Source organism: Glycine soja, chromosome 8, assembly GCF_004193775.1.
Source record: "Glycine soja cultivar W05 chromosome 8, ASM419377v2, whole genome shotgun sequence".
Classification (NCBI taxonomy): Eukaryota; Viridiplantae; Streptophyta; class Magnoliopsida; order Fabales; family Fabaceae; genus Glycine; species Glycine soja.
In genome coordinates this window covers 33,643,726-33,659,278 of record NC_041009.1, presented here as the reverse complement: position 1 = coordinate 33,659,278, position 15,553 = coordinate 33,643,726, and the positions used below count along the sequence as shown (strand labels likewise).

Here is a 15,553-nt window from a genome sequence, read left to right as displayed (position 1 = left end):
TCAACTGAATTTACAACGTTCCAATTGATTTCAAAATATTAAAATTGATTACGATGATTTGGTAATCGATTACCAGTGTGTTTGAACGTTGAAATTCAAATTTAATTGTGAAGAGTCACATCCATTCACAAAAAAGTTTTGTGTAATCAATTACACTGATTTGGTAATCGATTGCCAGTAATAGTTTCTGAACAAAATCAAAAAGATGTAACTCTTCCAATAGTTTTCAAGTTTTTCTAAAAGTTATAACTTTTCCAAATGGTTTTTAAGTTTTTCAAAAGGTTATAACTCTTCTAATAGTTTTCTTGACTAGACTTGAAGAGTCTATAAAAGCAAGGCTTTGATTTGCAAACAATAACAATTCTTTTGACAACAAACTTTTGCCAATTGATTTCTAATCTCTTTGAACTTCTTCTTCTTCCTTTGCCAAAAGCTTTCCAAAGTTTTTTGGTTTTCCAAACCTTGAAAATTGTGCTATTCATCTTTTTCATTCCCTTCTCCCTTTGCCAAAAAGAATTCGCCAAGGATTAACTGCCTGAATTCTTTTTGTATCTCTCTTCTCCCTTTTCCAAAAGAACAAAGGACTAACCGCCTGAATTCTTTTGTGTCTCCCTTCTCCCTTGTCAAAGAATTCAAAACGACACAGTCTGATAATTCTTTTGATTCTTCCCTTTCCCATATACAAAATATTTCAAAGGACTAACCGCCTAAGAATTCTTTTGTATCCCCATTCACAAAGTTTTAAAGGTTTAACTGCCTGAGAACTTTGTCTTAACACATTGGAGGGTACATCCTTTGTGGTACAAGTAGAGGGTACATCTACTTGGGTTGTTGACTGAGAACAAGAGAAGGTACATCTCTTGTGGATCAGTTCTAGTGGATGGTACATCCACTAGGTTGTTCAAAGAGAACAAGGGAGGGTACATCCCTTGTGGATCTTTGCTTGTAAAGGAATTTTACAAGGTTGAAAAGAAATCTCAAGGACCGGAGGTCGCTTGGGGACTGGATGTAGGCACGGGTTATTGCCGAACCAGTATAAAAACTCTTGTGTGTTTGTCTCCTTCTTCCCTACTCTTTTAATTTCCGTTGCGCACTTTAATTCTCGCTTTTACTTTTGGTTAAGTTTATTTTTATTCTTCATTTACTTAACAACATAGTAAAAGCCTAAGAAGAGTAAATTTTTACTTAGTAAAGGTTTAGGAATAATTAATTCAACCCCCCCCCCTTCTTAATTATTCTGAGGCCACATGATCCAACATTTTAGAGCACAAAATTTTGTGCTCTTCTTTTCCTCTCCCTTCATTCATCTCCTTCTTCCTCCAAGCTCTTATCCATGGCCTCCTATGGTGTTGAGCTTCTTCTAGACTCATCTTCTCCTTGAAGTGACATCTCTTCTCTCTCTTCCTTCTCCATTCCACTGCCATTCATCTTCTAAGAAGCAAAGGAACCCATTGATGAAGAAGATCCTAGGCCTATAAGCTCAAATGGAGCTTACATCATGTGGTATCAAGAGCATCTTCATCTAGGTGATCTTCTTTTGCTTCCTCTATCTTTTTGTTTAGTCAATTCACTTTAATTTCTTGTTATTCATCTTATTATCCATGTATATCCTCCATTGTCTTGTGGTTTGGTGCTTTATAGAGTAGATTCAAAAAAAAATAAACGGATTAAATCTTAGATCTACACTTGTTCTTGCATTTCTATTGTTCAAATTTTGTAGATCTACTCTTGAATCATGTTTTTGTGTTGATTTTAGGTTCTATCAATTTTCATTCATAATATTCTTGTGCTGAACCTTTAGATCTAAATTTTATTCCAAAATATTGATTAGAAAAAAAAACACAAAAATCTAAGTGTAAATCACTTAATCTATGTTGTCTTAGAGTCATGTTTAGTCATAGTGATTGTCACATTATGTTCTAAGTTTGTGTTGAATTTTTATTTTGTATATTGAATTCTAGATACATTTGTTCATGTATTCTTGTCATTCTTATCCTATCTTTTGAATTTTTAGTCTAATTCATGCATGTTATTTAGTTCATAACATGTTCTAAATCAATTCCTAGAAGTAGTCTTATTGTTGAACTCTTCTTTTTTGTTTTCTATGTTTCCTACGTGATGCCTATGATGAAGTTGAGTTGTGGTGCTGAGTTGTGGCTAGATTTGTGAATCAAATAAGTCTTAAGCTCTCTTGAATTGTGTTATTCAAGATAATTGAGCATAAGCAAACACAAATTGTAACTATCCAAGCCTTAAGCAACATAAACACCACTCTTGATTTCTAGGTTGAAATCGCTGGTGCTGGCAGCTTAAATATACAAACTTGTATAAATTACTGGGAATTGGTCACTACGTTTTTTGAGCTGAAATTTTTTCTTCATTTTCTAGACATCTGGACCAAAATTATAAAAAAAGTGTGAATGTATGTATACATGATTTTGATGATGTCAAAGAAGAATCTAACAAGGCTGCTTCAAATGATAAGCATTTGCTTCAAGAATAATTCAGGATTGCTTCAACAAACAAAGCATTGTTTCAAGATTCACTAAAGACCAAGCCTTGCCTTAAAACAAAGTGTTTTCAAGACATGCAAGGCTCTGGTAATCGATTACCAGGAAGTGTAATCGATTACCAGAAGACAGGGTTGAGAAATAGCTGTTGAAAAAGGTTTTGAATTTGAATTTTCAACATGTAATCGATTACCATATGTCTGTAATCGATTACCAGCAACGAAACTTTGGAAATTCAAATTCAAAAGTCATAACCCTTCAAATTATACTGTGTAATCGATTACGCAAACATTGTAATCGATTACCAGTGAAAAGTTTTCAGAAAATCTGCCAACAGTCACATCTTTTCATTAGATTTGTGAATGGTCATCAAAGGCCTATAAATAGGTGACTTGGGCACGAATTTTAGACAGAGAGTATTTTTGGTCCAAAATGTCTTATCCTCTCAAAAGACAATGAGAGAGATTCCAAAAGAACTTCATTGTCAAATGCTCTCTCAAAAGAAATCCTTGACCAAACACTTGCAAAATCTATAAGGATTCTTACATGATCTTCATTGTAATATTCTTCTCTTGAAGAGAGAATTCTTCTTCCATTCTTCTTATTCAATGAGATTGGTTAAGAGACTATGAGTCTCTTGTTGTAAAGCATCTGAACACAAGGGATGGGTTGTCCCTGTGTGGTTCAGACTTTGTAAAGGATTTTACAAAGATAGTGGAAATCTCAAGTGGGTTGCTTGAGTACTGGACGTAGGCACGGGTTGTGGCCGAACCAGTATAAAACTGTGTTTGCATTCTCTCTTCCCTTATCTTATTTATTTTGTTGCAATCAATTGTGTCTTGCATGTTTAAAGAGCATTGTTAAATTGATTGTTGTTGCTTCTTCTGTATTCTAAGCCTATCCCTCTTAAGATTATTGAGGCCACAAGGTCCAACAAAAAGAACCAAGCGATTTTGATCAAAGGAAAAATAATAAAAATCACACAAGTTGACAGAAAAATCAGTGTCCAGGAAAAAGAAAGTGAAAAGGAAGTGTGCTTGTTGTTTTGGCTCAAAATTCGTTCTATAATTGGTGCCTATTTTATACCAATCCTAGTTCTGAAATTTCAATTGAAAATTATTGTGAAAACAAGTGTCAAAACTAGAGGTTTCTTGAGTCTTTTTTTTTGTTTTTTTACTCTACTCTAGAGTCATTCTAAGTTTCTCTTTGAGTCCTAACTTGCTTTTATGTGCTTTTCATTGCTTTAATTGTTGAATCATCCTTGAAAATTTTTCTTGTTAAAACTCTTTCGGTTTAGCTTTCATCTCATTTTTTGGTCTTTGGTTATTGCTTGTATCTTTGTTTCCTTGTTTGTGAGTTGCCATATAGGGAATTGGAAAGGAGGATTGGTGTCATCCCTTGAAGAATTTGAGTCAGGAAGCAAGGGGAAAACCACCTTAAGAGCTATTGGACTAAGAAGCACTCCAAATTGAATGAATCACCAAAGAGAGAACAACCACCAAAATTGAGGAACTTTTTGTAATTTTATAATTGACAATTTACTTACATTCATTGCTTTCAAATTTTGTAAAAAAAAAAGATCTTTCATTGGAAGTAAATTGAGAGCCTCCTATAGGTCACCCTACTTCCATTTGTGTGTAATAATTTTAGGCAATTTTCCCTTGGATTGTGAGTGTTTTGTTGGGAACCTTAAATGTGGTCATCCAAACACTCTTAGGATTCGCCTAGTTTACATTTCTTGCTTACTTTCAAGGCTTATTTCCTTTACCTTCCATTGTCAAACCGCCTAGATAGCTTACCTTTCACCAATTAGTTTTTACCTTATCTTTCACACCTCTTTTAGTGTTTATTTTGGCTAGTTTCAACCATAGTTTCTTTTACCTTTTGTTTTCAAACCCCCAACAAGAAAGAACCATAACTTAGGAACCAACATGAGTCTTCATTCTTCATCTAGTGTTAATGGTGAGGGTTCTACTCCTAAAGACCCCTTGTATAAGATATTAGATGAGTTGAGATCCCTTAAGTTGTGGAAAGAAAAACAGGAGACAAAAGAAAAAGGTAAAAAAAGAGTGGAAGAAATAAGTCAAGATGAAAGAGAGAAAATAAGAGAGGAAGAAAGAAGAAAAATAATGAAAGAAATAAAAAGCGAAAAACATGCCTCCTATAGTAGTAATGACTCTTGCAAGAGTTTAAGTGAAGAACTTAGTGACAATTATAGAGGGCGCCATAGTTCACATACTAAACATCACTCCCAAAGAAGAGAAAAGGATAGAAGGCCTCAAGAGGTTAACATTAGCCTCTCATATTTTCATGGAAAATATAATGTTGAGGCTTACTTAGATTGGGAAATGAAGGTTGAACAACTCTTTGCTTGCCATCATATTAGTGAAGAGAGAAAAGTTCCATTGGCTACCCTTAGCTTTCAAGGGTATGCCCTCTATTGGTGGACTTCCCTTGTTAGGGAACGAAGGATTCATGGGGATCCTTCAGTAGAGTATTGGAATGATCTTAAGAGTGCCCTTAGGAAGAGGCACATTCCTTCCTACTATGAAAGGGAGCTTATGGACAAACTCCAAAGGCTTAGACAAGGGAGTATGAGTGTTGAAGAATATATACAACAAATGGAACTACTCCTTTTAAGAGCTGGACTTAGGGAGGAGGAAAGAACAAGCATAGCTAGGTTCCTTAGTGGGCTTAATATGGAAGTGAGGGATAATGTTGAACTCCTTCCATATAAGGACCTAGATGAGCTAGTCCAACTTTGTATAAGAGTGGAGAAACAACTTAAAAGAAATTCTTCTTCAAAATCTTATGGCTTTCACTCTTATCCAAGGAATTTTGGGGGCTGCCCCTTCAAAACCCAAGAAAGATAACGGTAAGACCATAAAGAAATCCACCCCTAAGACTAGTTCCCAAGAAAGGACTAGCAACATTAAATGCTTCAAATGTCTTGGGAGAGGTCACATTGCATCTCAATGCCCCACAAAGAAAATCATGATTATGAAGGGTCAAGACATTTATAGTAGTCAAGAGGAGACTACTTCTTCCCCTTCCTCTAGTGGAAGTGAAGATGATGTATGGGGTGAAGAGTCTAGTAAGGAATTCTACCCCATGAAGAAGGTGACCTCTTAATGGTTAGAAGGCTCCTTGGAGGTCAATCTTGTGATCTATCTCAATCCCAAAGAGAGAACATCTTTCATACAAGATGATAAATTTTAGATAAAACTTGTTCTCTCATTGTGGATAGTGGATCTTGTTACAATTTTTGTAGCACAAGATTAGTTTCCAAGTTGAACCTCGCTATCATTCCTCACCAAAAACCTTATAAACTTCAATGGCTCAATGAAAAAAGGGAAATGATAGTTAACCAACATGTGAAAGTACCTTTCTCCATTGGGACATATATGGATGAAGTTAATTGTGATATAGTTCCCATGGAGGCAAGGCATATTCTTTTGGGAAGGCTATGGCAATTAGATAGGAAGATCATTTACAATGGCCTAACTAATGTGATTACCCTCACTCATCTTGGCATTAAATTTGTGTTGCATCCTCAAACACCTTCACAGGTGGCCAAGGATCAACTAACTATGAAAGATAAGAGGGATGAGAAAGAAAAACTAGAAAAACAAAAGAAAAAGAAGGATAGTAAGGCCTTGTCTCCAAAGGCCCAGGGGAAGGAAAAAGAGGAAAATGATTCCTCCAAGAAGATTGTTAAGAAGGAAAATCATTTTGCAACAAAATGTGATATCAAAAGAGCACTTTTTCTTAAACAATCTTTCTACCTTCTCCTATCAATGGAAACATCCCTTAGCACCGCCATACCTCTTGAGCTTGAGGTTATTCCTCAAGTAAAGGAGTTGTTGGATGAGGGTTTGGTTCATAAGAGCTTAAATCCTTGTGCTTTATTGGTGCCCAAAATAAGTATTATGAGGCATCAAATCCCTATGATAGGTGGTATGATGAATGTGTTGAGTGGTGCAACCCTCTTTTGTCAAATCACTCATGCACCCATCATCTTCCTGACTTGTGTACATAAGGACTCATTAGGTAGGTTTGTTCTTATTTTTTGTTTCAATACAAACTTAGGTGCTCATATGGGACACCTAAGGTTTGTCATAATTTTTTGTAGGAATAATCAACATGAAAATAAAGAAAAAGGTATATTTTATTCCATTACTTTTCTTAACTTTTTAATTAGTGATCAAGGGCTTCCCATGGACCCTAAGAGAATAAAGGTCATTCCTGAGTGGCCTACTCCACCAAGTGTAAGGGAAATTTGGGGCTTCAATGACTTAAAAAACTTTTGCAAAAGGTTTGTCCCATATTTTTCTATACTTATAGCACCACTCATTGAGTTGGTGAGTAACTATGTTCTCTCATGGGAAGATGGTCAGGAAAGGGGTTTTCAGTCCTTACCCTACTCAAACATACCTAACATCATTAATACATATGTTTTTATTCTTTTTACAGGTGTTGAGGAAAGAATCCCTGAGTTTCAAGAACCTATGGATTTGAGGTCAAATCCTTTTCAAGGGGGAGGGAATGATGCAATCCTACCCCCCAAGGGCATTGGATAGAAGACTCCAAGAAGATTAGACCAGAGATGCAAGAGAAGGCCCTAAGGTTCTCATGAGCCTTAGGGTAGATTTTGGGTCCATGGGCTAAGTATGAGCCCACTTATCTTTGTACATATTAGATTAGGATTTCATTATTTTTGTGTCTTGCATTTCAGGTTCCATAATGTAGGTAGGGTACCCTAGAAATGTAGGATTTTTCAGCCCTTGTATTTTAGGGCACCTAGACTAGTTTTTGTATTAGGGGTAGTTTTGTAATTTCACATGCATTAAGTGAATATTTGGTGTGTGTGTTGAGAAATAAATTTAATTAAATTGGGAGAAGCCCAATCCAGTTAAATTTTAGAGGGGGAGGTGAGCATTTGCTTGCTACACCTCATTGCCACATCATATAGTCACACTTTGTGCATATCTTTCATGCTTTACATGCTTCATGACACCTAAGCACACTTAGTGGAGAATCTTGGACTTGATCTTGGATTAGTGGGCTGAACCATAGCTAAAATTCACTAATCATAATTAGTGAAATTTTGGCTCCAAAATTTGGCTCCACAAATTTAATTTCAAATTCGAGTGAAATTTGAATAGAAATTCAAATTTCCCTCCAATTTTGTGTGACACTTAGACTATAAATAGAGGTCATGGGTGTGCATTTTTTTCAACTTTGATCATTTGAAAATTAAATTTCAGATTTTAGAGCTCTTTTAGAGTACAAAATTTTGTGCTCTTCTCTTCCTCTCCCTTCATTCATCTCCTTCTTCCTCTAAGCTCTTATCCATGGCCTCCTATGTTGTTGAGCTTCTTCTAGACTCATCTTCTCCTTGAAGTGGTGTCTCCTCTCTCTCTTCCTTCTCCATTCTGTTGTCATTCATCTTCCAAGAAGCAAAGGAACCCATTGATGAAGAAGATCCTAGGCCTACAAGCTCCAATGGAGCTTACATCAGCATGTTCAGTGGACACTAGCGATCGGGGACTTATATTCGTTTTTGTGGAGAGGTGGCATAAGGAAACTAGCAGTTTCCATCTTCCTGTTGGAGAGGTGACCATCACCCTGGATGATGTGGCCTCTCTACTTCATCTTCATATTATAGGCACATTCAACAGCTTTGAGACTTCGCATGTCGACAAAGCGGTGTTGATGTTGGTGGAGTTACTTGAAGTCCCCAAAGAGGAAGCTAGAGCTAAAATAGCACAATGTCATGGGGCATACGTATGCCTATCACGGCTACGAGATATTTATCAGAATAAATGGGAGGCCGAACATTGGACTATTGCAGGTCATGCTTATTTGTTGCATTTGTTAGGTTGCACTCTTTTTTCTAACAAGAATGCAACACATGTTCATGCTGGTTTTTTAGACGCTTTCCGGGACTTTAGTCAGAGTGGAAGCTATGCATGGGTAGCTATCACCCTAGTTCATATGTATGATAATTTGAATGATGCTTGTAAGAGCAGCAACCGACAGCTTGCTGGTTACATCACCCTATTGCAGGTAATTATTGTCAATTATTGTAATTTAATTGTTTTTAAAATGTTATTAATATGTTTTTAATATGTTAATTTGACATTTGTTTTATTTTGATCTAATCTATGTAGTGTTGGATGTATGAGCATTTTCCCTCTGTTGCTGAGTCTTTGACTGATCCAGACTATGCTGAGATGTCACCACGTGCCTGCCGATGGATTTTTATGAAGGCTTCTTCGAAGTCATTACCAGCATCTACGTACTGGAAACGTCTAGATGGACTAACGATTGCTGATGTTTGTTGGATGTTTTACGGTGACCACCATTAGGGGTGGGAATAAGCCAGGCCAGGCCAGGCTTTAAAAGGTCTGAGCCTAGCCTACGATTAATTTTTTAGGCCTGAGCCTGGCCTATAGCCTATCAAAGGCTTTTATTTTGGCTCGGCCTGGCCTTTTTAAAAGTCTGGCCTGGTAGTCTATTTAAAAGCCTATTTAAAAATCTTCTTCACATTAAATCTTTAATATTCCTAGTTGTTTTTATCAACAAAAAAAAAATAACACACCTTCTATAATAGGCTAAACAAGGCCTTAATATATAATTTGCCTTAATTTTTAATCTAACGTTAATTTAGTTGGTAGTCCTAAAAATATATTAATAATATAAACAGAAATCACCAAATGATATAAAATAATCTAAAACGAAAGAAAACCCCATACTTGATATGATAGTATATGATTTTTGTATGGGAACGTAATAAGATATGATATGATATGATTTTTATTTGCTCTAGAATACAGGAACGTAATCACAGAAAAAGAAAAAGGAAACCTAATAGGAATAGAAAAAGGAACTGTTAACAGAAATAGGAAAACTAATAAAAATAATGAAAAATATAAAGGAACACATGACTCATACCTTGTAATTATAGGAATGGAATCTACTAGTTTTTTTAAAAAATAATATTTAATTGTATCCGAAAAATAATATATATATATATATATATATATATATATATATATATATATATATATATATATATATATATATATATATATATATATATATATAGACTGGCCTATCAAGCTTATAAGGCTTTTTAATAAGCCTAAGCCTGGCCTATTTAATTTAATAGGCTTTTAAAAAAGCCTGAGCCTAGCCTTTTAATTAAATAGGCCAGGCCAGGCCAGGCTTTATGTAGGCCAGGTCGTAGGCCCCTGTAGGCCGGCCTAGCCTATTCCCACCCCTAACCACCATGTAGTGCGGGATTTTGATCTGATTTCATGCTTTTCAGGTCATATACGATGGGATCACGTTGTCGTCAAACACCGACCAGAGAGGGATATGCGGAAATCTGGATATGTTCAGACCATTCCTTCAGAGACTACGGGTTCAATGTTATAATTTGAAGATATTAATGACAAGTGGATGCATTTCTCTGACTATCTTGCAGCAGTGGGGTAGATTTATGTTGTGTCAGGTCAATGTGCATCAGATTCATGCACTGGTTTTTCATGATTTCCCATCCATTCATAACACCGACACAACCTATTGATCCGGCCAGACATCCACCTGTGATGCAGAATGACACATATATGGAGCCACATATCCCTCAAGTCCCACTATCACCAGCAGCAACACCGACACAGGCCCCTTCTGATGTGGAGTAGCCTAGACATGCAATCGTAAATAATGTTGCATTAATGTTCTACTAAATGTCATTTAGTTTAATTTTGAAATAATGTAATACTTTACCAGTTGTTTTCAATTCCATATGTGGCTTGCCAAGCAATCGCAGAAAGGTTGGAGCGTTTGCTCAATCTAAGGATAGTCACTACAGGCACAGAAGTACACGAGATCATGGAAGACTGCTTAAGGATCGCTAGGAGTGTCACAGCAGAGGGCAATATTTATGCAGGTCACGACGAAGGGGGCATACGAATTAGCCATAGACGTCATCCATTTTATATTTTAATATTTAGACTATGTTTATAATTTTCTTGTATTTGACAACATTTTCGTTTTCCCAAACATTTTGTAAATGTTAATTTTTTTTTGGTTTATAACTTTTAGACTATGTTTATGCATCTAAATATTAGGGTTAACGTTAAAAAAATATTTTAAATTACGTAACCGTTAAACGTATCAGGTAACCCTAGTAATGACGTGACAGTAAATTCTTAAGTTCTACACCTTAAACAATTAAGTTTAACGTAACAAAGCTACTAACAATTACGTGAATATGAAGCCTAACAATTATATATTAATGTAGGACATTACAAAGTCATTATAAGCTAAATGTTCAGTCTTCAGTTATGTCAACATAGTCTCTTTTCAACATCATCAAGTTTTTGTACTAATGCATTCTACTAATATATGGAGTTGGCCACTGCTTTGCCTGAGGATGACAATTCCTAGACCATAACAATGCTAGAGGCGGTAAAGGACAATGGTCTTTTAAATAAACTTGTTGTACATGCAAAAAAAAAATTACATTATTATAACACAAATGATTGCATAAATTTAAGAATAGGATTATCTTGAATCTACCTGAACAAAATGATTGTCATAGACGTGACCGATACATATTATGCGATGCACAAAAGAATCTTTTGGTGGTTGACTTCTAAGAGGAAAGAACGTCATGCTTTGTTGTAGGGACAACGATACAAGGATTACATTATACCTTGATGCAATGATATATCCCTTCTCGTTATATCCATCCACTTATCCATAGTAACCTGAATCAAACAAATATACACATCACATTTATTTAAAGTTAATTCTTAAAAAACAAAACATAAATTACATATCATGGATAACTCATCAACAAATAGGGACTTCCTTAATTCCTTGAATTTGTCTGTGCCACCAAAGAGCTTGATATAGTCATCTGACCATTTGCCAAGTTCTTTAAGCAAATGGTTGCGCACCAAGGACCAAGAATCTTCACCCATACCTAATAAAGCAACAATTGCACGATATTTACAGTTACCGTCAACTTTGACATCCACAATGTTGTCAATGAAATCGTGTATAAATGGATGAAACTGATCCAACATCGGCATGGTCCTTCTTGGAATGGGCTGGTCAGAAAATGATGCACTACGCTTCACTAAGAATTACTATTTTGCACAAAATGTAAAGCATCAACATACTCCCAGTAAGACGAATCACACTTTGTTGATCTTTGGTTTTTATTCACCGGTTTCTTCTGTGCACCTTTAGTGTTGACCTTTTCTGGAGGAGGACACATAGAGTTTTCATCAGGGTATGCAATTTTCTAAAGTTTACTCTTTAGAGTTACTTTACCATAAACATCAAGTTCCTTAAATCACTTAGATATGGTTTTCATCTCTTTCTTTATGGTCACTTGGGGCTCAGATAACCCTTGGTCTAAAAAACTTAATCTCCTCCAAAACATATGGATTGAATCTAGTGGGATTCTACCAAGAACATATTTAGATAGCTCACATGCACAAGGAAGACCGTGCGTAGTTCTCATGACACACTCACAATGAGAAGGATTCTAGCCAGCATAATGTACATGTTTATACTCAGCAACAATCTGATTTAAGGCATACCTAGAAATCATGCCAAGAAGCCTCTTGTATAAGGTAACTTTAAAAACGTGTCCAACCACATGTGTACTTGTTTCAAAGGATGCTTTAATTTCAGTGTGTTGTTCATGGCATCACGAACACTACATAGGTCTCCAAGACTATTCTGTAATACTCTTTTTAAAGCTCAATGAGGAGATTCAACCCTACATTTGAAATACACAAAAATAATAAACAAATACAATAATTAAAATCCATCAATTCATCAACCCTAATAGAAAAACTTTAACATTTTCATACATGTTTGTTGTTGTATTTTCTAAGTGCATTGTCTTATTCGTCCAGGCTGTAACAAATTTTTCCTTGTGGAGAATTATCCATGTTTCGTTAACATAGTCAACAAACATTGGTCAAGGTGAACAAGCAATTTCAAACTTCTTAAGGCAATCATCGAACTGATGTTCTGAACGACAATCAATCAAACTTCCCCAGGCATCCATCACATACTCCAAAGCATTTTTTTGACCAATTAGGGATTTACATTTTTCCTTGACATTCTTGTCGATGTGAAACCTGCACAACAAGTTTTTACATTCAGGGAATATAGTTTTCATTGCATTCATCAATGTTAGGTCTCTGTTAGTCACAATAACTTCAGGGAGGGCATCACGTCTTAGAAAAAAACCTCGAAACCGTTCTAAAGCCCATACCACATTATTAACACATTCACCCTCTAGATAAGCAAAACCAGCAGAGAATGTCATCATCATTGGTGTGACACCAACAAAGTCAAGTAGTGGGAGCTTGTACCTGTTTGTTTTATAGGTATTATCTATCAAAAACACAAAATTGCATGCATTGCATAACTTCACTGCATCAGGATGACACCAAAAGATATCATGTACCACATCTTCGTCCTTTAATCTATGCCAATGAATATATTAATCTCGTTCAAGAAGCTTCATTAGATGTTGCATTTCAGTATCGCTTCCTCTAATGGAAGAACGATATGCACTTTTTGCATTGTATATTTGTTTGATTGTTGTACAACTATTGGCATTGTGCTCCTTCAACGTTAGCAGAATGGGTTTGATCATTAACTTTGTCATATCAACAATAATTGTCTTTTCATCCTTAGTCAATCGCCCAGTGTATGGATGTCCAACTAATGACTTGGTCAATTCATGATTATAACTCCCACACATCAACTTCATCATCCAACCTTGTCCTCCAACCATTGGTTTCCCACGAAGCTTGAAGGAACACCCACATTTCCTACTCCCAGTATCTCTTCTAACAAAATCTTTCTTCCTAGACCTATATTGACCACTCCTCTCACAACCAATTAACACAAATGAAGTCCTTCATCTAATACCAGTGTTTGTGTCTGACTTCATAATCACTGCCACAAATCCGTTTTCATAAGCAACTGATCGAGCCCACTGCAAAACATCATCTCGAGTAACAAACACCTACAAAGCAACCCACACAATTTTAGTCTTCAAAGGGACATTCATTTTATCAATTTAATAACAATAATGAAGAAAATTACCTGAGAAGTATTGAACGCATCCGAATAATCAACATGTTGTTCATTCACACCACATTCTTATTCCTTTTCATCATCTATATCATTTTCTTCAGACATAATATTGTCATACATCCATTGATCTTTGTCCATCTTAACAACAAATTAAAAATTTCCACATGACAAACATACAACACCTAACCGCACTATACATATAATATCATACAAAAATCAACGTAATCTTTTACTACATACCATTTTATCAACACTACAATTCATAACCATATATATTAAAAACCAAAAACCCTATATCAATCTACATATGAATTATTTCAAATAAACATATAAAAAAATAATATTTATTTACAAATTTACATACAAACATATTTATAATTAAAAAAAATAAAACTTTAAATAATTTTTACAAATTTCAAAATTTGATACCATACGGATCAAGTTGATCCGTATAAACCATATGGATCAACTTGATCCGTATGGTTCATACGGATCAACTTGATCCATATGTTGAAATTAAACATACAGATAGCATGATCCATATAAAATATACAGATCATGTAATTTGTATCTTTAAATTCAACATACGGATCAACTCACTCAGGGAAACCAGCAACACCAACCCGCGTAGCTGGTGTACCTCCGATGACGAACCAACCACTGCAACCACCACCACCCACCGGTAACACTTTCACCTCCACCTAAGCGACACCTCACTCAATGAGAAAAACTAACAGAGCAGAAAGTGAAGCACGCGCAAATGCCACAAACCAGTAAAACCAACTTAATAAAAGAAGAAGAAGACACAGGAGTAATTATGGAATTACCAAAAATTGTTGGGTGCACAAGCGATAATGCCGGTGCACCTAGCATCACCCCTAAAAATAAGATGCCATTTGTCAAGAAAAAAAAGAAAAAACTAGTAAGCCTTCGCAAGATATCTATGTAACCATCACTATATTAGTGGGTCCTATGTCCACTCTTTATTTCTATGCTCATGTACACGCATTTTAACCATGTCCATTCTCTATTCTCAACGAATCACTTTCTTCCTTTCCCTTTTTCAACCCACTCTTTAATATTATTTCTATAAGTTATATTCAATTGAATACTAGTAAGACCCCCTTGTTTAATGAATACCACTACAATTTTTTTTACACAAAAATTGGGCTTAAAAAGGAATACATTGTGTATTTAAACTTTTTTTATCTAAAAATTGTCACATTAGAGATTGAAGTTTTGTGCCATCCTAAGGTTATGACTTAGGAGAATTTGATGACAACAACTTTGATTTTAGAAAATAAAACATTTTTTTTTATAAATTCATACAAAGACGAACTCTTTGTGTCCTTCGTTGAGTCAAAAATTTTGTTAACAAGATTACCATCTTAGGCAGGGCATTGTTTCTAGGAAAAGAAGGTCTGAGTTTGACAACGAAGTTTCAAAAATAAAAAATGAACGAAAGTTTGATTCATCAAGATATTCATAACAAAATATTACAAAAAGAAACAAGCCAAATATAGGTTGGAAAACACGTGGACATTTTTCAAGGATGCATTGTAAGGTTTCAACTTAAGGATAACTTCGTCCATTGATATATAAACCAATATGCCAATAACAAGCTTTTTGTAAAAAGAATTTAAGAAATTAAACATTGGATGCTTTTTATAAAAAGGATTTAGATGCTTCAAATATATATACGCTTAGGTTTAAAAAATAGATGTCTTAGGACTTGTTTGGGGTGGTTTTCAATTATGAGTTTTAAATTTTTTAAAAATAACAACCAATTTTTAGTTTTAGTTTCAAAAAATAAAATAAAAACCAACTTTTAAAATATGATTAGTTTCAAATAAACTCATTTTGAAAGTTTCATATCATATTAAAATTAGTTTAAAAATATT

The 15,553-nt window shown here is 35.1% G+C and overlaps 1 protein-coding gene across 1 annotated transcript; it reads left to right on the top strand.

Moving 5' to 3' along the window:
- The first annotated feature begins 8,015 nt into the window (after positions 1–8,015).
- On the top strand, positions 8,016–9,953 carry LOC114424095 (protein MAIN-LIKE 1-like). The gene is made up of 3 exons (XM_028390962.1): positions 8,016–8,579; positions 8,684–8,867; positions 9,844–9,953. The coding sequence occupies exons 1-3, from the start codon at positions 8,016–8,018 to the stop codon at positions 9,951–9,953; spliced, it is 858 nt and encodes a 285-aa protein (XP_028246763.1).
- The last annotated feature ends 5,600 nt before the right edge of the window (positions 9,954–15,553 follow it).

Excerpts from the sequence above, each read along its gene's own strand:
- LOC114424095 (XM_028390962.1), top strand. The coding sequence starts at position 8,016 with ATGGAGCTTACATCAGCATGTTCAGTGGACACTAGCGATCGGGGACTT. Across the intron at positions 8,580-8,683 it reads GTTACATCACCCTATTGCAG|TGTTGGATGTATGAGCATTT; the intron begins GTAATTATTGTC and ends TAATCTATGTAG. Across the intron at positions 8,868-9,843 it reads TGTTTGTTGGATGTTTTACG|GTCATATACGATGGGATCAC; the intron begins GTGACCACCATT and ends CATGCTTTTCAG.